Source organism: Pelecanus crispus, chromosome 11 (genome assembly GCF_030463565.1).
Source record: "Pelecanus crispus isolate bPelCri1 chromosome 11, bPelCri1.pri, whole genome shotgun sequence".
Taxonomy (NCBI): domain Eukaryota; kingdom Metazoa; phylum Chordata; class Aves; order Pelecaniformes; family Pelecanidae; genus Pelecanus; species Pelecanus crispus.
In genome coordinates, this window is record NC_134653.1 from 23,406,424 (window position 1) to 23,431,695 (window position 25,272).

Here is a 25,272-nt window from a genome sequence, read left to right on the forward strand (position 1 = left end):
GTGAGAGAGAGAAAGAAGCACACAGACACCATTCACATGGAATCATAAATCCTCAACTTTAGAACATCAAACAAGTGCTGTTGGTTGACATTGTCATGACAATTATGGTGCTTGCTGTCTCTTCACAATCCAAAGTTTGTACTAGACAAATAAACATCCAGAAATACATGTGGTATGTGGAAGAGTTAAATATTGGAAGAGAGTAAAGGTCTTTACTACTCAGATGACAATGCAAACTCACACCTTCCAAAATGTATTGTGTGTCAGAATGAACATCATTTCCTGCCTTCCAGAAGCAGCTTCTCTGGTTCACTGACCTTCCTTTTCTTCTTGGGTTCTATTACCTCTTCCTGGCTAAATGCAAGGTTCAGGCAGTTTATCTGTAAGAACCATCAGAAACAGTGATCATTCTCACGGTACAGGCTCCTGCTAGATGAGTCAAGAAATACAACTTCCAAAACTACAATGTGTTTTCCTGGATCCTCCTGGGCTTGTTCAGTGTGATCCTGCTCTCCAGAAAAGTAATTAGGCAAGGAATCAAAATTGGAATACTGGATGGAATTGGGACTGTAAGATTTGTGAAAGCAACAGGTTCAGCTTCAGGGACAGAGAATGGTTTTGGTGGCACAAGGAATAGTACCCATCTCCCCACTGCCAAAAAAAACCACGAGGAGCAAAGAGACCTTTGAGAAATATAATAGCTTATAGGGCATAGCCTTTTTCACCGACCTCAGATAATCATAAAAGTATGGAAAAGAAGCAGGGCACATGTCAAATTTGTGGTCACTGGAAACAGGCTTTCGGGAGGAGACATACAGTACCTCTATGTGTACATCAGGGAAATTCAACACAAGTTGGTTGATCTCAGACTTCAGAGACTACCTGTGAGTCTGCAAAAAATAACTAAGCAAAGCAAGCTTTCTTCCAAGAGGCTTAACTTCCTTCTAGAAAGACACAAACCTCCCTCAAAAATATTCGGGGGCCTACAAACCAAGAGGTTAAAAAACATGGATAAATATATGTTAGAATATAAATGGGTCAATGGTACCGTCAATTCAGACAGACCACAGAGAGATGGAAGGCCAGAACAACAGTTGAAGTGTTGGCTGTGCCAAGTGACAAACTCACTTATTCTCATTATCACATAACATATTCGCATTTTTAAAATAATAATCTGGAGTTGCAGAGAGCAATGTGTGTTGTTGCCCACCCAGAAGGGACAAAGCACACAGTCTGGCAATGTAACCTCTCTTGTGCTCACTGGAACCAACCTGACAGGACACACCACAGCACACCGCTTCAACTTTGCCTCCAGAAAGTTCATTTGGATGAAAGTAAGGTGAATGAAGAGGGAAGAGAGTGCTAACCGAGTTCCTGCTCCAAACAAGGAGTACCTTACTCCAGTTTAACCATAAAACATGAGGAATCCCGTAACTGAAGCAGGATAAACACAAGGAGTTAATAAAGAGCTATTCCAGAATGCATCCTGGAGACAAGCACAAGGTCTCCAGATTACAAGATGTGGTCATTATAGAATTCCCCACTCACGTCATCAAGGCTTGCTTTCTATCTGACCTTGGTATGAGGCTTTGGTAATCTCTACATGGTCTTTCTAATGTGTGAAATAACTCTGATTATGGATTAACAACAAAATAATTTGAAACAACCTCACTTCGCCTCTCTATCGTGTTTTAAATTGTTTTTGCTCCCCATTATGAGCAACACAATATTGCTTAATGCAGAAAGTACAATTTCCTTTCCATAAAAACAGAGAAAACAAGAATCTGCCAAAGTGGGATGGGCAGGTTCTCCTTCATCCTGCACACTCAGGCTGACAAAACTTCCCACGCTGCCCAAGGCGTATGTGCTTGAGGAAAGAGTGATGAGTGGATCTCTGTGTTACAGCTCCTGACCTGATATCCAGCTGCTCAAACTGGCATTTTAGGCAGTTATTTACTTTCCTCTCCCTGGCATCATTTTAACCTGTCTGCTTCCTTTTTTGAAGTAAAGGGCCCAGAGGGGGGAAATACTGCATCCAAAAACTCTCCAGTGCTAACACAGCTGCAGGGTTTGTACCCTGTCCTGCTGGCCACACAATAAAGCAAAGGAATGATCTCCAGTCTCCCGGCCCCCAGTCACCTGAATAAAGCAGCTCTCCTTCTATTTTAGCCTGAACTGCATAAAGAGGCCATCAGCTAGAGTTGGTGCTTTTATTTCCTCTATTGAGGAACGGATCTTCTGCAGCACAGGCAACTACTCAGTAAAGTTTTTACTCCTTTGCTATTCCTCCTAAATTTTCTGCATGGACAGGGTACTTTTGAGGGGGGAGAAATAGCCACAACGAGCAGCTGCTCACACAGAGCCCACTGCAAGTCCCCCACAGTTTTCCTCCCTTTTACCACAGGCAGCATGACCACCTAACAGGAACCTGACATGAGAAGAGTAAAAACATCTATGCAAGCCATCAAGTGCTCTAGACAACACTATTCATCCATTGAATAAGATGTCAACTGTGTGAGGTATTTCACCAAAGCCAACATGTCCTGTCCTGCCCCTGCCCAGCTACACGTTCGCGTAGGAACTCAGAGCCAGGAAAAGGCCCCAAGTCCAACTTCCAGGTCTATCCTTAACCAAACACTCAAGCTTCTTCCCCAGAAATGTCGCTCTAAATGGGATTAAGTCAGATCCTACATACGTTTATTTGACTTTAACCAGAAAGTAAACTCTTAAACGGTGTGGTGAAAAGCAGGAAATCCCTCCCACTGACTAAACATACAATCAAAGCCTCCAGAAGTTGATTAGTTCTAATTTTTCCCATGTACTGCGATGCTTGACTTGGAATAACTGATGGGAGAGCTCGCACTGTGTGAATGTTGGTTTTTTGGCTTACACAACCACTACAGGCCCTCGGCTCCACTGATGAGCCAGGTGCTATAAAAGCATATAGGACAAGGCCCAGGCCCTCGCATGCTTACCCTGCAAAGGGACCATGCTGACAATAGGACAGGTGGGAGCAGTCTAGATCAATTAGCAAAGACAGGAACAGACCCATGGCCTCCTGACTCTTGAGTCCAAGGCGTAGTTCTGGGTCTAGGTCATAACATGAACACACAGTGAGTTTGAATCTCCTGTTTTACAATACTGCACTACATGTAAAAAAGTAGTATTTTGCCGCAGAATTTTTCTGTAAAAATACAGCTAACTTGTGAATCATACAAGTGTTACTAATTTCTGGCATAAAACTAACAGGACAGCTGCACATTGTCTGGAGAAGATATCAGGCTAAAAATAGATTAGACTTAGATTAAAGCCTTCCCAAGGCAGACTGGTGGATGAAACAGAATGAGCAGACCACAGCTACGCTGCTATTCTTAGATAGACAAAATCAGGACCTAGTTTTGTGCTCTGCAATTTTCAATCCCCAGTGTCCCCATGTATTCCGGCCAAAAATTCCCAGCATAAATCGAAGCAAATTTACAGCTCTTCTGACATGTGTTTTGTTTCCCAAGGCATCCTATGTAGAAAAGCTAAAATTGCAGAAGAGCATTCGACTGTGTCCCTCTTTGTCCCTGGCCTGCCCCGTGCTGAGGTTTGGCACTTGGCAAACAGGGGACATGGAGTGTTTAGTTTGGTACCTTGTAACTATCCTGACAAATTCAGAAGCACATTAATGTCAAAAGAAGTCCAGTTCCATCAAGTGGGCCAGGAGAATAAGGACTGAGATACAAGACTTAACTGTTGAAATAAGGCAAAATGGTTCTCAGGTGTCAGGGGATGTCTATCATCATCAGGAAACTTTAATCAGAGAGAGCCAGTGCCTGATGCATCCTGTGATTTCAGCTGCAGCTAACACTGACTCGACAGCACAGCAAACACTTGCCAATTTCAAAAATCAAGCCAGTGACTCTTTAAATTTATCTCAAAGACCTGAGGCACCCCTGGTGAACAGCCATTTCTCTCTGGTTGAAGGCAGTAATTCCCATCTACTCACTGACAGGTGGCTGCTCCACGCTCTCCAAGCACAGCAAAAATCAAGGTTCACAAGGTATGTCACGGTGTCCAGTGAAAGGAGAAGAGGAAATGGACACAAACTGAAACACAGGAAGTTCCATTTAAACATAAGGACAACATTTTTTTTACTGTGAGGGTGATCAAATACTGGCACCAATTGTCCAGAGAGGTTGTAGAGTTTCCATCCTTGGAGATATTCAACACCTGACTGGACAAGGTCCCTCAGAAACCTGCTCTGCTTCACCCTGCTTTGAGCAGGTAGGTTGGACATGACAATCTCCAATTGTCCCTTCTGACCTCACTGATTCTGTAAAGGCAGCACAGTGGTTAAACGCTCGACGCAGGGCTCAGCACTGGTCTCCTATCAGTTTCCAGTAAAGCAATTGCACTGACATCAGTAGCATTAATCCTGATTTTCATCTGTACAAGTGGAGGAGAATCATGCTGGTTAGCATGAAAGCCAATCTATGCAGGTGGAAGAATGAAAGACACTTACTGTGGTGCTTCTATGGAAACTTGCCACATTTTTGTCCCCAGGAAGCCATGCCAACACATCACTGACTACCACTAGTCCTCTTCCTTTTCCATTGCTCACTGTTAAAATCTTTGACATTCAATGCAATTTTTTTTTTGCGAACTGGAAGGCTTACAGGCCTACTGTATACCTCGTGTATCTTGTAGCATTTAAAGGACTAATGAACAGATTTTTCCAGAGTGTAAAAAAAAAAAAATTCTTCAAAAATACCTGTTGAAAAAAAATGTATCAATCTCTCTCCTTATAATCTCTTCCAGGGCCCTCAATCACACTGTACACTGTCATGCCAGCCATTCTGATTGCCGGATCACAACCCAATATGCCTCCTAAAACCAGAAGCCTTCCCCCATAAGATTGCAGCATCGTAATCGAGGAGGCAAAAAGCAATGGGTGCTCCTTCCGCCTACTAGGCTGCTACCCAGCTTAGTCCCTCATGCGATATTAGATCTGTCCAACCTTAATTTATGCAGATTTCTCTAGAGGGTCTGGTTGCTAGCATGTACGTTATGAATATAGGCACAGGCAGCCAGCGCAGAAGCTCCATATCTTCCTGCTGATGTCCCTGGGGTAGCTGTCAGGCAATCTGAGGACACAAGGGTTAAATCTCCCCGGATCTGTGGGATGATGGGCCTCACCTCTGAATGAAGAGATCACTAGGAAACTGTTTCCTGCACACTAGACAGGGATAACTCATGCAAGGGATGAATGGCCCCAAGATACAGCTAAGGATCTGACGTGAATTGAGAGAAGCCAGGAATTTCCTGACCTCCCTGTCTCACTCCTCCCAGAATGGCCTGAGCTCACAGGAAGGAGAGAGGCAAGATCATCTCTGAATCTTTCTCTCTTCATTGTTTGGGTCTGTGTAGCCTCAGCTGGTTTGGAGGAGAAAATGTTCTGGGAACTTCTCATCAGATACAGCTCTCTTGATAGACAGTTAGAGATAAACCTTTCTTTTTTTTTTCTTTTCTGCAAAGTTCAAGATAATGACATTGCCACAGAAAAATGCTTTCCTATTGCTCTGCAAATGGTAGGCTTCACCCTTCAACTGCTTTCTGTCATGGCAATTTTAAAAGTGCTTTGCCTGGGAAAAATCAGACAACAAAGGTCTTGATCTCCAAGCTGTTATTCTGCAATTGGATCCACTTGCAGTGACGTTCACTTTCAGACAGAAGCTGCATACAACACGGAAGCTCAGCAAAGGCACAAGAATCTCCATCAGAGTGACCAGGGCCCTGGGCACCAACAGGACACTGATCACTGGCAAACACAGCAGATATCACTCACAACATGTCATCCATGAAAGACTGTGTTCACACTGGCTTCCATCACTGACACAGTCTGCTGGAGAAAGAGGACGTGGCCAGGTAGCCAAGTCTTCTGCATGGGAGCAGCAGCTGGAGGCCAGACAGACTATCCTCTGAGGTCTAAACCAGCACTGATTTACAACGTTTAGGGATGAATCTCTCCCCAGACATCTAACTTTTAGACAGCTCCAGTTAAGAGAGCTAATCCGCATGGCAGGAGTATGCCTACAGCAGGCAGTGAATCGCAGTGCAGAGATGCCTGAGCTACCATTGATCCAAACTGATTATGTCCACACAAGGCCAAGTGTCAACAAGCTTCCTCATGTCCCACAGCAGTCTAGGATCATAAGCATGGCCTGTCTGCAGTGTCTGGTCCTAGCTAATGAAGCCAGAAACTTGGGAGGCAGAACTGATTTGTGCTGTGCTGATACAGCCACACCATTTCCAGCTCTGGCACAGGCTCAGTCAGGGGCAATTCAGGGCTCCCTGCACGGCTGCTTCACTGTGCAGTGAGACCGTGCTCTAAGGACCACCCCAGAACTTCAGCCCACAGCTTCCTAATGGGAGATAAAAGCCTGCAGAGGCGTCCACATGGTCAGATTTTACTCATCTTCTGTTTCATTCCAAACTCATTCCACTGCAACATGTTTGCTTACATGAAGACAAAGCTTACCAAAATCAATCTGCGGGACAAGAACATTAAAGGATTCATGAAAGGATAAAGGAGTATGCTGAAGAATTCAAGAAGTTATCTAAGTTCTGTGCAGGACTCCATTCTCATCAGCAGATTTCTATAAGCTAAATCAATGGGCAGAAATTCCCTATTTTACCCAATTCTTCACAACTCCTAGAATGCCAGTGGAAAGTAGCAAGATGCATAAAGATAGCACACTGGGCCACATCCTTGGCTGATGCAATCAGAAAACCTCTCCTGAAGACAGCAGAGGTAGGCTAATTTACATGCTGGTGTCTAACTCTGGATGATTAAGTACAGAGATGCCTTGCTGGGAAAGGGCAATCTCTCATTTGATCCTAAGTATCATCAATCATGAGATTGCAGATAACAAGCCAGTTGAGTACATGTAAATTTTTCTCCAATCCAAAAAGCCCTCTGTCAGAGACTCTGCATGGCCATTACTAAAGGCCAGTTACAGTTCTAACTGGACAGGAATAGCTGCTTCTCTTTTGGCAGATCCACATCCTTTGCCTCTCCCATGTCGATTAGATAAAAATAAGCCTTTAATACTTTCATTCCTCGTTTTCCTGAAGAGCTACAGATCAGGAAGATAATGACCAATAAACTCAGTGCCAACAGCACAGTTTTTATTTTTGCTAACCAAGGAACCAGAAAGTATAAAGCAGTTCATTTCAGATGAAGAGCAGTAACGGGCTCATCCACATTTCCAAAAGTAACTTGCAACTTTGGGTACCATTTTTGAACTCAGCACTTCCTGAATATCAAATCCTTGTACAAATACCAAATTCTGGGACACTCCAAATTGTTTTAGTTAGTTCTGAAAATCTTGGCCTGAACTGTACAGAGAGCACCTTTAAACCCAACTCCCTGAGGTGCTGCTCCACAGACAGCTGAACAGCTAACACTGCGCTGCCACCAGAAGGGCAGGTCTCCCTCCAGGACCCTCTTTGCCCATTCCTCGCCATCCAGTCTTGCCGGTTCCCTTATGGTAGTGCTGGTACATGAGCGATCATTCTGTCAGCTAGTTCACGGGGCTCTTCTTCTGGTGGAAACCTAACACTCAATGTCACGCAACTAGCACTGCAAGTCTAAGGGCTCATGTCTGCCCCCAATAAAGGGAGACCGCCATAGCCCAGGCTAGGTTGCTCCCCAAGGCCCCTCACACATCAAACTGATTAAACTCCAAAATCCAGGAGAAAACAAGTCACTTTGGAGACCTTATAGCTCCTTAAAGCAGAGAGCTTCTCTGAACACACCTGACAGTTGGAAAATGCTATTACTTGACTGTACTCTAGTCTGGATAGCAACAAGGTGTTCACATTCACACCCCAACAGGATACTTCTACCCATCTTACCGATACTTGACCCTGTTAGATAATAACTAACTCAGACTTCCCATCCACCCAAGCTTGTCCTCATTTTTTAAGACAAACTTCACTCACCAGTTTGGCTTCCTGATTCAAGTGGAATACACAATGGTCATTTGTTTTAACCACTTCCCTTAGAAAAGAAGGGAAAGTCCCTCTCATATGGAAAATAGTGTCAAATTTTTATTAGCACTGGCTCTACAATGATGATCTGTACTTTTTTAACTAGTGACTTGACTTTGTTTTTCCCTAAACTGACTGAAATATTAGCCAACTTCTAAGCTATGATGGTTTAAAAAATAGTATCAAAGAATACATTAAAAAAACCCTCTACCATGCAGAATCTACCAGGCAGAGTGCTTGGGATTTTTTTTTTTTTTAAGTCTTTGGACACATACAATGGATAAAGTGACTCTTCCATGTTTCAGCAACTAATGCTGTTTCCACCACCTTCAGACACTCTCAGTATTGCTACTGTATTCTAATGAAATTCACATGCTGCAAGAGAGAGGTGTCTGGTGCTCTGCTTACAATCGCGACAGACCCGAAAGAATGTCAGAGCATGAATCAGTGGGACAGCATGAGTTACAAACAAAAAAGGCTCCTGTTTTCACACAGACGACAGAATAAACAATGATCAGAAGGGAACTGGAGGATGTGACACAAAAAAAAATGTGGTTAAAGTTTGAAAAATACCAGCCTAGGCACAGAAGTTCATTTCTAAGATCCAGAGTCAAGGCAAATACTTCACAGATGCCTTTTGAATGACACGTTAAGTTGTAGTCTCCAGTTGCTGTCTGGGTTAGACACCCCGGGATTCTTTTCAACAGAGGCGGGGAAAATTTTAGTAGCAATTTCCTACTCTCATTAACTTATCCTGCAAAGATTCAGTTTCTGAGCACTCAAGCTCACACGATTTTCAACTAATTTGAATGGAAGGAGGATCAAGTGGCAAGTCTGGTGGTATTCAGAGATTTGCCCTGTCACTGAAGAAACCTCTGCACAAGCCCATGAATTCGAGCTCTGATTCTGACTCAGGGTTTGGCCTGGGCAGCCTTCAGGATGGAACTGATTTCACAGAATTTACTTATCTAAAATTACATGTCTGCTCTACCCTAGTTCTTTGGGTTGCCCCAACAACCACTGAAAAAGAGATCAGCACCTCCAGGGGATAATTCTTCCTATCCTAGAGAGGTAGCCAAAAAGGGATAGGATCCAGTAGGTACCTGTGTCTCACATGTAAAGATAGTCTGGAAGCAAGAAAGGAGAGGTGAAGACCGTGTTAGGCAACAGCCAAACACACGCTTCAAACCTAAAACTGGGTGGTAATTTCAGAACCTTAATCCATAAACACTGGTAAACCAACCCGGTTGGGACACTGATACATTTAGTCTGTGTGTGTAATTCACAAGTGCCAGCTCCAGAGAACAGAACAAAATTCTTGTACTGGACATATGAAATAAGCTGACCACGGAAAGTTTCTTCCTAAATACTTCCAGTTCATGCTTATATCCCTATGCCACAATACTTTGTAGCCTCTATGTGTTTTGATACTCCACGAGAAATCCACTAATGTTAGTTGAATCTTGTGCCATCCTAGATGACATAATGCTCCATGGCAATGAATTCCATCTTGCCTGGTGTATCTCAGAGCCACTAAAATTTGCTCACCTGCTGAGATGCCCTTGAGCAAGGCATCCTGCCTGCCTCCTTTATTTCCCTCTTCTTCTTTCCACCTACAATCCAAACATCAAATCAAAATTACCTCTGAAGTTAAAACCCTACATTTCGAAAAAAAAATCCAGAAGCCTGACTAACCACTGTAGCAAAAACCCATGCCTGATCTGAAATTGTGTAACCTTTGCTCTCAGGCCCTGCCAACACTGGCAGTTTATTCCTGGAAACAGAGATTTCAGAATAAAGTGTCATCTGAACGTGCAACACATCAGCTTGCAGCAGCTCCTATCAATGAAACTTAAACCCCATTTTAACCGGGTTTCCTAAGAAAACAAAGCTTATGCCTGCATGTGCTCTATCCAAGTGTGTGCATGTGTGGGGACTACTGGCCCTGTCTGTCAGGCTGTCCCCTGACTATTGACCTTATTAGGCAGTTTCAATAAAATTTGATGGGGGGGTCCCAAAGTGCCTCAGTTTCAAGAAAGCAGGCAACTGGTTAGACAAGGAAGATCCTGTTAATATCCCCACAATGGAAAAGGTGGCAGTATAAGTTCACCCTTTATTAGTCATTGGAGACCCTGCAGTAGAAAGACCTGAAAAGGTGACTTCATAGGCAGACACGCTTCTTTATTCTACTGCTTGGGGCTCTCAGGAATGCTATTTACCATTTTGTCACTAGATGGTATTGTTCCACAGGCTATATCTGAAAGCCTCAAAGGTCAAATACAGCGTGGTATATCAGAAGCTAGGTTGATTGAAGTGCGAGAAAAGGCTTTTTTTCACATATTTTCGTGTATTTTTTCACATATGGGAGTCATTAGCAAAACCAAACTGTAACAGCTAAAGGAAAAGAGCTTTGGTGAAAATGTAGATAATGTAACTCAGTATTGATGAACTGTGCATTTCCTCCATATCTGAAAAAACTGCTGAGATAAAGAGGTGGAAAGATATTGATAAAAAAATTGAATGTTTCTGTTAACAAACCAAGCATATACAACAAGCCCTTTATTATAGTTCAGTCTGATCTGACACAAAATCCAAACAGCCTGACCACCTCTATTCACTCATTTCACAGTAAGTGAGAAAACCTAAATATTATGCTAGGATACAGTCATGAGCACAAGCTCCTTCAGTTTTGAAACTGGGCATTTACCTGTATCCTGAAGGTAAAAAGAAGATGCTTCCGTTTTCCAGCCTGGATGGGTGTCACTTTTGTCCTCTCCACGCTCACTTGAATCTGCTCTGACAGGGAGAGGGTGATTCTGTAAAGCAAATGATGCTTTGTCTTAACAGCATAACCTAAAAAATATGCCAAGGTGGTAATTCCATAAACCCAGCACTAATAGTGATAAGATTTTCACAGCTCCTCAGTGTCCAGGCCTTCTTTCTCCCAAACTTACAGGTCTTTCAAGAAAGAAATTTTCTAAGAAAAAACAGAATTCCAACCTAAATGGCTTCCTATCTTCATGAGTGGGTTATGTTGGGGCTTATTCCCTGGTACTGACCACCTAAAATTAAATCGTCAAGTCTGAGCTATCAGTCCAGGCTGCCCCTTCTGTCATTTTGGAGAGGCACCACCAGAGGACCATTCATTCCAGCCTACTTTGGTGTCTAAGGAAATTATCTGAATTACCTGCTAAAGATGCCTCCTCCTCCACTAAGTGCGGGGGGGGGGCGGGCCTAGAGAAATTAGGCACAACCCATAGCTTTTAGATGGCTAGACCTAAGTGGATGGAATCCCACCTAACTACACAGTGGAACATGGCTTAGTCCTGAGAAACGCCAAGTGGAAATGCAAAACTCCTTGCATTTTTCTCCATTTTGTGCATGTCTGTGTGTAAGTGTGTGTGTGGTGTGCGTGCGTGCACCCATGTGCTGTGCCTCTCTGTACAATCACTGCCCTCTTCTGGGAGAATATACTAGACTCAGTGGATACACTGGAATGAAATTCACATTATGCCTATGGACTTTCAGCCTCAGTGTTCAATTTGCTGTAGTGCTGCTGCCACACACAAGCTGAAACCCTTATTAAACTAGGATTCTGAGAAAATGTTTTTTTTAAGGAGAGTTTTGCTAGATAAACCCCATTCCTCCAGCGAGAACCAAATAGAGCTGTTTCTATACCTTTGTGTTCCCCTCCTCTTCCTCTTCATCACAGTCTAACCCTTGATGGGAGATCTCAGTAGGGACATTCTTCCGGATCAGGTTGCTTTCAACTGTCCCCATTCTTTTCTTTTCAGTTGTCACTCTCACTTTCATGAGGTGGAACCCAGTGGAGACTGACCCTATTCTCAGGTTAACAGGATCGCCATCAAACACCAGGTCACCAGGGCTGCCATCTTCCTTAAAGCCTGGGGGCTGGTAATCTTTGGGAGTTACTACACAGGGAGAAAGAACCCACTGATGTCAGAGAAATCAAGTTCCATCTCCTTAATCTGATTTATAAAGAACAAGTGTATATCAGCCTCAAGCAACAACATCAACTACTAAAAAATATTCTGGGCATTTTTTTTTCAGGAAGAAGGGAGAGAATGCAAAGGAAAAAATAAGCTGAGCAAATGTTATCAGGGAGCTCAAAGAAATAATGCCTTTAGGATGCTGAGATACCATTAATGTGCTCAACTTTCTGGAGCAGAACCTGGCAAACACAGGATGCCTGTTCCTTAAAAAAACAAACACAAAAACTGTGAAGGAGAAGGATGTCTCCTTTTCACACTGCATGGCTGTACTTCTTACACGGATGTCCAACCCTTTCTTAAAAAGCGTCTGCCATCCCTGTGTGTCAGAAGGCTTTACTATGTTTTACACCATATCTCACTGTTACCAGCTAACAGCTTCTATCATTTCACCTTTCTATGCTTTACTTACTTTACAGGGGTTCATGATTAGCATAGAAACTGATGGAAAGGGAATTTTTCCCCACAGCACACACTGTCCTCCACCTACCATCACTGTAGTAGAGGAGTTTCATGGTCAGGGTAATGTCATTGGGAAGTGGCCCGAGGTTTTGCATTAACAGGTACAGTTTACGGATCAGGAGTCTGCTGGCCTGTTTAATGTCCTCGCTGCACACCCCATTCACAAAGTTCATTTGGTTGCTAAAATCAGAAGAAGAATAACAGATTTGTTTTCCTCAATCATGAATATTCACGATCTAATTACAAATACAGTGCGCCCACTGACTTGTCTGAAACCACCAGCAACAAAGCTACAATGCCTTTATGTAATTTCCAGATAAACAGGGAAGTGAAACAGACTCCAGGGATGGGGGGGCATCAGCAAAACAACAGCTCTAAACTAAGAGGCATGGCATTTACATTTGAACAGACTTTGTAGCTGGGGCAATGGACCCCATTATACAAATGTCATGACTCACTTGTTTGAACATGATTAAATTGGATCAAAGGACCATAAAACAAGTGCCTTTCACCTAAGCAATTTCAGGAATGAGAGGAATGAGGTGAGAATCCCATATAAAGCTGATTCATCACAGGGGCTATTTTCAAGTCCATTTTGCAGTTTGAAGAGAAGTGAATTGCATGTTCTCACTTCAATTCCATGTAAGAAAAACTAGCTCAGAAGCACATTTTTCAAAAGTGACTAAGGGGCATTCCTCTCACCTCCTTCACCCATCCAAATGTCAGCTGGCTAGTCTAAGCAAGCAGTCTAGACCGAGATAAAGACAGAAGTGGGATGAATCGCCCTCTGGAGGAGTTTGTTTCTCTTGACTACAGAGGTAGATGAGATGAGCAGCTTAGATCAGCCAGCTAACTTTAGACAGTTGAAGATGGACTAGATGAATCACTGTGTGACTAAGGAACCTAAACTTCCCTAGCTTTCAATGAGAAGGGGCCTTAAAAAATGTAGCTCCTCCATTACGTCTTTGGAAGACCACTGGCAGGTGGATGACACTATATACAGGCTGGATGGTCCCTAACACAATCATCCCAAATTGCTTCAAAAGCAGTAAGTAACCCAAGAGAGCAGAGAGGATCCCAGAGCTGAATAAGACTGACTAAACCACTGGAAGGAACAGCTTCGTTAAGATTGATTTCCCCTTCCAGTTGAAGCTTCTTGGCTCATCATGAAAACTGAGTGGCTGTTGAACAGCTTGAATTTGCAGGGTGCACAGGGTATGATTTGGTAGGCTCCAAACTGCCAACAGCAAAACTCTGTGCTGAGCACACTGTGCTATTAGATTTAATTCTGCATGTTCAGAAATGTACATGAAGCGAGAGGACAAATGCTGGCAATGCCTAAGGTGGAGTAAAGAGAAGGCAGGCCTTCTCTTACACATCACCTTTGGAGGTCTTGGGATTAGCAGAACAGAAATGGTAAGGGGAAAGTGTATAAGCAAAAAAAGAGATGAGATTTCCATAGGAATTAACAGGTCAAGTACTGGTTCAATATAGGAATAACATTGTGGATTTGTTGCAGGAATGGCATCAACCCCTGGTATCAATACAGGCTGGGGGATGAAGGGATTGAGAGCAGCCCTGTGGAGAAGGACTTGGGGGTACTGGTGGATGAAAAGCTGGACATGAGCCAACAATGTGCGCTTGCAGCCCAGAAAGCCAACTGTATCCTGGTCTGCATCAAAAGAAGCGTGGCCAGCAGGTCGAGGGAGGTGATTCTGCCCCTCTGCTCAGGTGAGACCTCACCTGGAGCACTGCGTCCAGCTCTGGGGCCCTCAGCATAAGAAGGACATGGACCTGTTGGAGCGGGTCCAGAGGAGGGCCACAAAAATGATCCGAGGGCTGGAGCACCTCTGCTACGAGGGCAGGCTGAGAGAGTTGGGGTTGTTCAGCCTGGAGAAGAGAAGGCTGTGGGAAGACCTCATTGCAGCCTTTCAGTACTTAAAGGGGGCCTACAGGAAGGATGGGGGCAATCTTTTTAGCAAGGCCTGTTGTGACAGGACAAGGAGTAATGGATTTAAACTAAAGAAGAATAGATTTAGACTAGACATAAGAAAGAAATTTTTTTACAATGAGGGTGGTGAAGCACTGGAACAGGTTGCCCAGAGAGGTAGTGGAGGCTCCATCCCTGGAAACATTCAAGGTCAGGTTGGATGGGGCTCTGAGCAACCTGATCTAGTTAAAGCTGTCCCTGCTCACTGCAGGGGGGTTGGGCTAGGTGACCTCTAAAGGTCCCTTCCAACCCAAAGCATTCTATGATTCTATGATTCTATGAATGTGTCAAAAAGTAGAAGCTGAAGAACTGAACCTCTCTGAAGGACTGGGATCAGTGGTGAGGAATTCCTCCAAAATTCATCTAAAATAAGGCAGATACCATCCTGGAGAAAGTTTCCCTTTACCACTCAGATACAATGATGCAGACCCACAAAATACCTCTCACGGAATGATTAACTCGGAGTTTGCACATGACAATAAACCTTGCAGGTATGTAAAAACAGTTGTATCAGCTGAAGGAGCTGATTGCAAAGATGACACAATACTATGATCAATGCCAGAACATCAGTTTACTAACGACTGCAGGTACACACATGATCCTGCAATAGCAGTGTCAGTCACTGAGGAAACAGAACAGAGCCCAGGAATCTGATGCCATGGGCTTTGAAGCCTCAGAGCAGTAATGAGATTTCGACGGAGCAGATATAAACACAACAGCAAGATTACTTAGCTTCTCATTGGCCAGTATGACAGATATCAACAATGCCGAGTTCCATTTGGGGACTGTTGTTATTTCTAGGACCTAATGACTGATCTGAGTAAGGCCGATTAAAAACCCGAAGTACTCAAGAGCTATCTATTATCTTTCAGATCCCAAAGTTCTTCTCTTTCCCCCAGTGTAGCAAGGACAACTGACACCAGCTTCAAAGCAGAAACAGTGGGTACAGTCAACAGGGCACTCCCGACTCAGACATAGTTCAGATTTTCCCAATAGAAAATCACTTTGCCACATACTACAAATTATGTGGATGTATTTAGAGAAAGAGCAGCAAATGGCACAGTACAGGAGCGTTGTGGAGGAGTTTCCTGAGGAGTATTCAAGACAGCAGAGCTCTCTTGCTGTACAGGCAAGTTCCAAGGCCCAAAGATCCATCTTTCACCAAGGGCAATTGCAGAAGCAAACTAAAAACAGGTTAATTATTTTTCTTTGCTTTGGTTATAGCCAACGGCCTTTGACAGTATTTATGTTAAACTACACGGGATTATGGCCTACTAAACACAGCTTTAAAATATCTAACAGACAGACAGAGCCAAGAAGATGCAAAAAGCTGCTGCTTCCTGCCAAACATTTTGCATCAACTCAGGCATTCTAAGTGAAAGTTCTCTCACGTCACCCACGAAAGACTGCTCAAGCAGAATTAACATATGCAAATGTCCAAGGAAAAAAATCCTGGGTACAGGATCATGGTGAAAGGGATCAAACCTGAAAAAGCTCCACGTGAAAGCACAAGGCTGCCTTGTGAAAATGGAAGAACACTCATTATTAGTTGAGACAGCAGCAAGCACTGTTGTAGAGTTTGCTTGGTTTCTGCATCGCTACCCTGATTAGGCACCGTTTCTGTAAAATGTCCTTAATTCAGTTCTGGTGCACTTTAAGTACCTCACTGTGCTACGTAGCTACGTAACAGCATTTCTACTCATCAGCTCGGCAGTTCATATCCTGTAGGGAGATTATCCTCAACTCTGATGATATTTACAGCTGCTTAGCGGCTCAGACATGCTCTAATCATGAAGTGCAGTTTCTTCTTAATGCTTCAAGAACACAGTTTTCACCGTGTAATTCTGAGAAATAAAAGCAAACCATTACCTGATGATGTCCATCTGGGGCATCTCCTTTTTGTACTTGAATTTGAATTGATACAGTTCAGTCACTGTCTAGAGATTTAACAAGAGAGGGGAAAAGAAGAAACGGGTCTCTTTCAGTAACAAGTATAAAGACGTGTACTGAACTTAGCAGTGTTCTTTCACAACTTTATGCCAGAGCACAGCATTAAATTAATCACATGATGACAGCTTTAACTCTATTATTGCTTGCACGGGCTTTGGCAAATTTTCTTAATAACCACAGCTTACCTAGCACTGAAAGAATCACAAAAAAAATTAAGAAACTTCCTGCTTCCTCATTCCACTTCCTCTGTGGGCCTGACTCCCCAGCCTAAATCTCTTAATGAGGCACTAGAGCCAGCCAACCATCACAACGTACGTATGTCCTCCCTTACTGAAAGGAGAAATGGGAGGCTTCACGGGTGATGCAATGTCACAGGGAAGCATGGCCCAGAGTTCTGTACGGAGATAAGGGCCTGAAGGACTCTTCCTACTAGGAAATACAAACAATACTGCATGGGCAAAAGTTTCTGAATTTCACTGGTCCCAGAGTTTTATGAGGGAAATAGAAAAACGTAGATGATTTTCCATTTAAAAAGGAAGTATTTGCTATGATTTTAGGGAATAAAATAATTAGGAAGAACAGACTACTTCACCACAAGAGAAAGGATCTACTGTAGTCCAATTCCATGCCTATAATTCACTTTTTCCAGAGGCAATGAGGTTGATTAGTAGGAGCTCAGCTGAGCCCTTAACTCTGAGCCTTCCTTACAAATCCCAGCCTTGGTACAGACTAAACTCTTGCTCTTTACCCAGATGCTAAGGTGCATCACACACATACACAGCAGAACTGTAATCAGGTGAGCAAAGATTCTGCAGCCGTTCCCTGCATCTGCTCTCTGGAGACAGCATGGATGCAGAACCTCGCTTACATAGCACACCATCTGGTCTGTCTCCACCGGCTAGGTGTAGACAAAATAGAAACACAACAGAGAACACTGAAAGGATAAGTACAGGCATTATGCAACACATACATCCCAGATCTTCTGTCCTAAACCTCTCTGCACAAAAAAACAGTTCTCTCTTCAACACTGCTGTTAAAACTATGGTTCGTAAAAGAACTATTTTGAGCTTCCCATTTCTTCTCTTCAGGAAAGAAAAACAAAATCGCCAACATGCCCATTAGTTGCCTGTTAACATCCCTGCCTGAGGCCCTAAATGGGCCCGCAGCCTAGTGCCTGGTAGGAGTGTTTGATCACAATCCAGCTCACTGAGCTGTCATTCTTGAGTGAAGAAAGAAGAAGAGAAACAGGGTCACCAAGCAGCCATGTCAGGGTAGAATTTAAGCCTACAAGTCCACTCGGAATACAAATCTACTCACCCATGCCTTCAGTTGCCTCAAAGATTAATTAAGACTCTTTCTTACCTCCGGTTCCTTGGGATTGGTATAAATCTGTTATAAGAAAGCACAGTGAGGGCATTCTGCCCTTGGATAACTTGAACCAGTGAAAAGTGACTAAACAATGATATTTTCATTTTACAGCAGAGATTGTACTATCTTTAGCGTGGGATCAGAGAAAGGAATGGCTGAGAAACAGCCTTCCTCTATCAGCAGTCAATACTTACCACTTCAAAGACAGGTAGAAGACACTCATCTGTGTAGTTGTGGAGGAATGAGGTTAATTCCCATTCCAACCCTCGCAGGCAACTATTGATGCCTGAGATTTAACTACTCAGATTATGCACAGAATAGATGCATAGCATAGCTCTTGGTGCTTTACAAAGGACCAGGGCAAAAGACTTGCTATGCAACCACCAGTGTGTGGTTTGTTCAGGATTAGACTAATAAGGAGGACTCTTCTGCAGGGAGAAATGGAGAAGACACAGCAGCTTCCAAGGGTGGAGGCAAGAGTTTAAAGGAAGCAGTGATATGAAGCACATGAAAGCGCTTCTAGGAGTTTAAGGATGCATGTAAGGCCTCAGTCAGAAGCCTGACATACTGAGAAAAATATTCCCATGCAGCCTAGGAAGTTCATATTTACCATATTTAAGAAAGGTCACCACTCTCTTAAAAACCACATACATTTTGACTTCCCCTTAAAAAAGGCACAAAGGGGTTGACACAACCTTGACTCCGTATCTCTCTCAAGTGGGGTGGGGGAAGAAAAATGCCTTGTATTCATTTACTTACTGCAAGGACAGCAATGTGTAACTAAGGAGGGAAAAACAAAACAAAACACAAAATCAAAATCTAACCTTAGCGGGCAAGGAAAAGAAAGACCTATTAAAATTTAACTACCTACATACAGTGAAGGAATAGATACAGTCGACAAACTGCGATAAAAACCTTTATGCAGACTCTTCATAGCACAGCATCAGCAACACCTAGTGGCCAATTCACTTGGCTTTACTTGCAGTTTCCCAAGAAAACAACTGCACGCTCAGACTTCTCTCTTGGGACTCTTTCTAAACAAACCTCCAGAGGCTATGCCGACTTAAAACTGTTTTACAAGAGTGCCCATCCCTGCTGAAGACTAGTATTTGCTCTCTGTTATGAAACTCCCCAAAGGTATTTAATTTATCCTATAGCAAGAAAATGTACATGGGACTACTCTTTAAAACAATCCTGGAACATGCATTAAATATCTCAATTTTTTCCTTAATCCTTGTCAAATAACAATTAATTTATGTCTCTCATCAATAGCAGAGGACTAAATACCTCCTAGAACTGTCAGCAAGCAATAAACTGAGTTCACAACATTTTGAATTATCTTATACACACTGACAGTTGTACTGAGGTATAAGAGCCCATCTGATCATCAGTGCCGAAACTAACACCGCTTCATCTGATCTAGATGAGAGCTGGTTTGATGAACAGTGCTGACAGAGATAACAACAGTTGGTGCTTCTTCCTGTGCAGAGCAGTTTTTATGTAAGTATCAGCAAGGAATATGATTACTTACTAGCTGATTTTGTCCTGGAACCAGTTATATACCTTACTTGATGAATCGCTTTCCAAAAGAAGTAATAAATTCCGGACCCAAGAGAAAAGCTAGGAGGGTTAGAGAAGACAAGAAGGAAAGACTAGGGAAAAGGCGATGAAGGAAAGCAGAAGCACAAAATAACCTGTCTCAGGAAAACAGGCATGGAGATCAAGATCTAAGTTCTGACTGGCAGTGTCTCTATCCAGACATTAGAGAACGCAAACACAGAACACAGAACTAAGGGAAATCCCTTTCAGGCTGCAAATTAGTTCACACACCATGTACAGGCAAGTTTAGAGAGCAACAGTGGTCAATAGTTGGGCTCAAGGAGTAAAATCCCAAATCTCACATGTATATACTCAGGGCAGGGTCTTCCCCCTATCCCACAGGTGTGAATGTGCATTGTGTGCATGTAAGATCACTACAAAAATATAAAGCAGGAATGGAAAGATAGTTTTGCCCATACTTTATGAAGAAATAGGAAACTCCATCAAAAAACATGGAAAAACTTACATACTGCCTCTCCAAAGCATCAAAACAACCTTGAATCCTGCCAGGAAAAAACATGTTAATACTAACCAGCAATATTTATCTCCTGATCTGTAAACACATGCTCATTAGATACAGTTTAAAGTGCATTTTCTTCTGGAATTAAGACAACACAGCTAGCAACATTTTGGGCTTGTCAAGTCCTTTTCAGGTCAACCATCATGGCTGCTGTCCTCCCTTCTGCATTTTCGCATTGTTTATACTTCTAGGGCCATATCCTGTCAGCCTGGAACCCACTTAAATCCTGACAAAGACAAGGATTTGAGGCCCAAGGCGGGCTCTGAGTAATTCTTTGCTCAGTGCTCTATTTTGGCTCCCCAGCTTGCTCTCCAGCAGCTCTTTTCCCACTGGCAGTGTACAGAGTTTGGCTGAAACTTTAACCTGAACACAGCCTGACATCTCTGGTCTTATAAATTTTTTGTTATCTGATGCATAGTTTAGAGCTATGGACTTTATCAAAGTAGTAAATACTATTTAAGGTAGCAATTGTCAGATATTTACTCTTTGAGTCAAAGGATGTGCAGCTAGGTATCTCCTTAGCGTGTCAAAGTCAGACTCTGCTTGTTGGGAACATGCCAACTCTGAAATACATCCTAAAGAAAGGTGTAGGATACTTAAGACACACAATATCCAGGAAGGTAAAATATTGTACATACTAAAAAACAAGCTACAAGAATCCCTATAAAAATGAAACTAGAAAAGACTAAACAACAGAATCAATCTCATGATTGTCTTTACCCTCTCTCCGTACCTATGCTGCCTGTGTGTGCTCTGGGGCCTGCCCATGACCTCACTGCAGCCAACACTTCAACAGACCCTGAACTCACATGATCTTGGTCAGCTAATTCTGTCTTGCTTACGCACAGGGCCAAGCACATACACTGCAGCAGTGGGAGTTGCACTGGCATAGTCGATAGCACTACCAGGCATAATATTTTCAAATTCAGGAAGCAGAATGTGAAGGGTAGATGTCTTGCTATTCAGCACAATCTTGTCTTAGTTTCACTGTTACTCACTTACCACTTGACTATCTGCAATGATCCCAGACAGCTTTTATCTTCTCGGAGAATTTTTAGACAGAGGTCTGCAAAAGCAGATTTAGCACATAGTTACAATCCTTATCACAGCTGTTGGGCAAACACTGAAACTAAGCCAGTCATCCTCCCTTTTTTGGATAAAATGTGTTATCTGGAGGTCCTTCCTGAGCGGAAATGCTGGTTTTCCACTGAGTCCCAGGTGGGCTGACACAAGCTTATTGCTGCATTTTCAAATGTCGAGACTTTCCTCAAGTGCTCTGGGCTCTCCCAAAAAAAGTGCTAGAGTTACGGCTTAATTTCAAAACACCAGCAGCTTCTGTCCTCTCCTCCTTCCTTTTCTCTGCTCCCATCTATTCCGCCATTCCCTAACAGCACCTTCATTTCTGCATTGCCTTCACCAATATCCATATGAGTTACGACTGTGCTCAGATGTCCTGGTTTTGCCTGGGACAGAGTTAATTTTCCTCCTAGTAGCTGGCATAGTGCTGTGTTTTGGATTTAGTATGAGAATAATGTTGATAACTCACTGATGTTTTAGTTGTTGCAATGTAGTGTTTACAGTAGTCAACACTTTTCAGCTTCCCATGCTCTGCCAGGTGCACAAGAAGCTGGGAGGGAGCACAGCCAGAACCATATGATGCCATGCTCAGTATATAAACTGGGGGGAGTTGGCCAGGGGGCAGCGATTGCTGCTCGGGGACTGGCTGGGCATCGGTCAGCGGGTGGTGAGCAATTCACATCACTTGTTTTGTATATTCTTTTATCATTATTATTATTTTCTCTTCCTTTGCCGTCCTATTAAACTGCCCTTATCTCAACCCATGGGTTTTACTTGTTTTTTTTCCGATTCTCTCCCCGATCCCACCAGGGGCAGGGGGAGGGTGAGCAAGCAGCTGTGTGGTGCTTGGTTGCCGACTGGGGTTAAACCACAATGTCAGATTAAACTACTTCTGTTAAGCTTTTCCACACAGTTCAGTCTACCTCTGTTTTCAGGCATTCAGAATGGCAAGAGGAAACCCATCCTGCAAATGAAGAGATGAATTAATAACACCTTAGGATTCAACCAAGGAGCCCTCAAAGGCATGAACAGGTCAGATGTTAACATTCTTGATCAAAAAGGCACTTGAAAGACCTGATGTCTGATTGGAAAGACTAGTGGCTTTTCAGGGTTAGGTGATCAAGAGCCAATTTGGGATTTCCTGTGCCCTCAACCAAGTCCACAAAGTGCATTTGACCATGTTTCAGGACAAATAACTGCGTAAGTAAAAACATGGAAACAGACTGGAATGCATGGAGACATTTCACACCCTACTAACACATCTCAAATGAACATAAAGATGTTGATGAATGAAAGCCTCACTAACTCTTGTGATCCTATGACAAGACTTTGGTTTTTAAAGTTCTTTTTTTCTTAAAAGTTCTGATTCCCAAGCACATGGGAGAGAGTTTTCACAGAAAAAAACCCAAACAATAAAACAGACAAATCTACTTTCAGTCTCACAAGGAAAGCTGAAAATGTGAACCTCAAGGGCTCAAAAATCCAAGGGAAAATAAAACACACCAATCAGAGTTAGTTTTTTAAAACTTACTGATTTTTAAGTCAATCTCCCGACTCTGAGACCTGATTCACAGGGCTGGTAATGCCAAAGAATGACTACAAACTGAAAGAAACACTAACAGAAAAGCCATGAGTTGCCAGTAGCTCTAGGTTGTCTTCTGTGCTCTGTATCTATCTGACGCAGAAGCATTGTCTGCATCCAGACTTGAGAAGGCCTGTTAGCTAACTTCCTAATAAACTGATCTCATACATATATGAGAAGCTGGAAGCTAGCACGTAAAGCAGATTATAGCTAAAATAAAGCAAGTAGAAATAAGAATTCAGCACAAATTGAAAATGTTACCATCTAAATAGCGAGTTCCGTAAGAGCTCTCTGGGAACAGCCCTCTCATGTATGTTATACAGGATACAGAGATGGCCAGAAGTCTTTTCACCAGCACCACAGACTGCTGCTCAGCAGCAATTTTGTTGGGGAACACCGATTCCTGAAAATGAAGGGCAAAGCCAAAAATAGCACCATTTTAGTGTAACACAGGGATTATATTTAGAAACAACTCTCAGCAGGTGGAAAAAGCAGGTAACTTAGAAACATAATTCTAACATTTCTCTGGTCTTCATACTACACAGAGAAGACTAATGTCTAACATGGGTGGGATTAAATGTTTTAAGGACAGTTATTGTTAGATCCTGCACGATTTACTCAAGCAGACTGCATTCCCTCCCCTTTTATCACAGCTGAACATTCCCACCCTCTCCACTGCACCAATGCTGGCACTTAACAGACAACCAGCCCTAAAAGAAAAAAAAGTGTATAGTTTTCTGCCAGCTTAGCTCTACAGAGTTAATTGTGGAGTCAAACATGTGCCACTGCTGGTGTGGTGTTCACTGCTGAGCCGAAGTTCACCGCCTGCCACAGCTTTTTTTGAGATCTGACAGCAGACTGAACCTGTCAAGGCTGTATGCAGACCTAATCTTCAGAGTGATTTTAATGCAGAGCTGTAAACAGTACATGTAAATCTAAACACAGTGTGATTTTAGCGTGAACTATCTCAGTGGAAAGTATACTAAATTTAGTTCCTCTATTAGTTTGTTGCTTTTTTTCCTGCTAATAAAGCTCTGTGCACACCTAATGAGCCTACATTTATTTAGTCAAATACATGACAAAGCCCCATGCTGTATCTTCCTGGATTTACTAGATTGGAAATAATCCAACCAAGAACAATGCAGACAGAAAGTGTTCCCACCTCACCAGGCACAGACATGCCAGGTCCAAAACTGAAAGCTAAGATTGTCAGTACCATCACATTTCAAGGTTTTTACCTTAGAGGACTTTTTCTTTTGCCTAGTATGTAGAAGCTGGTGAGTAGCCATCCTATATTTCAAAGACCTGCCTTCCACTTGTAATTAAAACCTGGGGGGGAAAAAACCCAGACATGAGACACCTGGAAAATACACAGTCATTGCTATTTCTCATCTTCCTTAAGCCAAGAATGAGATTCTTCAGCCTTATTCAAGTCTAAAAGCTAATTGCCAGTCAGGACAGCTAAAGCAAAGCAAACCAAGGATACTCTATGGCACTGTCTGAGTCTGCAGAGTGAGAAAACTCCTTATTCACTGGTAAATGATCAATAGTATTTGAAATTCAGGGCCACAACTGTACCTCGTGTCAGCTGGTGCCACTTCAAAATGCATTTCTCATATTCCAAACCACAAATGTTAATTCCTACAACCATTAAAAAGTGTGAAGGGGCAATGTGAAAGAACTGGAAGTCTGCCAATAGCAGCCAATATTTTAGCAAGGGTAAGCACGAAGCGCACTAACATCAATCTTGGCCAGAATAAAGGAATGATTCTTCTGGGACACCTTGAAATTAAAAAAAAAAAAAGGAAAAAAAAAAGGAGGAAAAAAAAAAAAGAGAGAAGTCCACATTGTTTCAATGAAAGCGGGCCTTGTTAGACAAACCTAGATTTAAGAGGAAAATATTTTTTACAGGAATGGAAAGCTGATTGATAAAGGCAATAACGTGGACAGTATATGTTTCGCACGTTGGTGAGATGCTTGATCTAGCACCGTCTGACATCTTGATTAAAAGCTTCCATTAGATGGAATTAACAAGGCACACGTTAATTGGTTTGAAAAATGGGTCTCTGGGAGATCTCACCATGTAGCTGCTAACAAGGAGATGTTAATGAAAGGAAACACCACAAACAGGTCCCCAGAGGAATGTTGCCTTGTCTGCAGCTAGTCAATATTTCTATTAACAATTAAAATAGTATCACTGTGGGTTGATTTAAATCGTGACGTAATCCAGTGACCAGCAGACTTTTATCAAAACAGTTGATTTACTCTTGTTCTGCATTTGTACCTTTTCAGCTTTTTTCCATGAAAGCCTCATTTCCATTTGTTGGCAGTCATTAAGACATGTTGATTGGAACATGTTGACAGCTTTTATGCTAAATTTAGCACTTCCTTTAGTAATGAGGACAGATTACAGCTATAAAAGTATGTTGAAACAAATATACACCTGCAAAATTTTCAATATGTTAAATATTTTAGCAAAGTTTTTTTGGTTTTTCGTTTTTTTTTTTTTTTTTACTCATGATTGGCAAAGCACCGTGAACAGGACCGGAATGCAATTAAAGCAGACAAAGGCATTATTCCAATGCGAGGTTATTAGCTAAATAAAGCTGATTTAAGCGAGTCAGAGAGATAAGAAAACATTTTCTATACCATGCTACATTTAGAATTGATTTATTGT

General features: G+C 42.6%; 1 protein-coding gene across 1 annotated transcript; it reads right to left on the bottom strand.

Moving 5' to 3' along the window:
* Nucleotides 1-275: 275 nt before the first annotated feature.
* HORMAD2 (HORMA domain containing 2) lies at nucleotides 276-23,884 on the bottom strand. The gene is made up of 12 exons (XM_075718983.1): nucleotides 23,834-23,884; nucleotides 22,857-22,998; nucleotides 20,939-21,002; nucleotides 19,883-19,919; nucleotides 18,577-18,597; nucleotides 17,812-17,838; nucleotides 16,369-16,436; nucleotides 12,538-12,689; nucleotides 11,716-11,969; nucleotides 10,745-10,853; nucleotides 9,586-9,650; nucleotides 276-380 (listed from the first exon to the last, which is right to left on the bottom strand). The coding sequence occupies exons 1-12, from the start codon at nucleotides 23,882-23,884 to the stop codon at nucleotides 276-278; spliced, it is 1,095 nt and encodes a 364-aa protein (XP_075575098.1).
* Nucleotides 23,885-25,272: the final 1,388 nt, after the last annotated feature.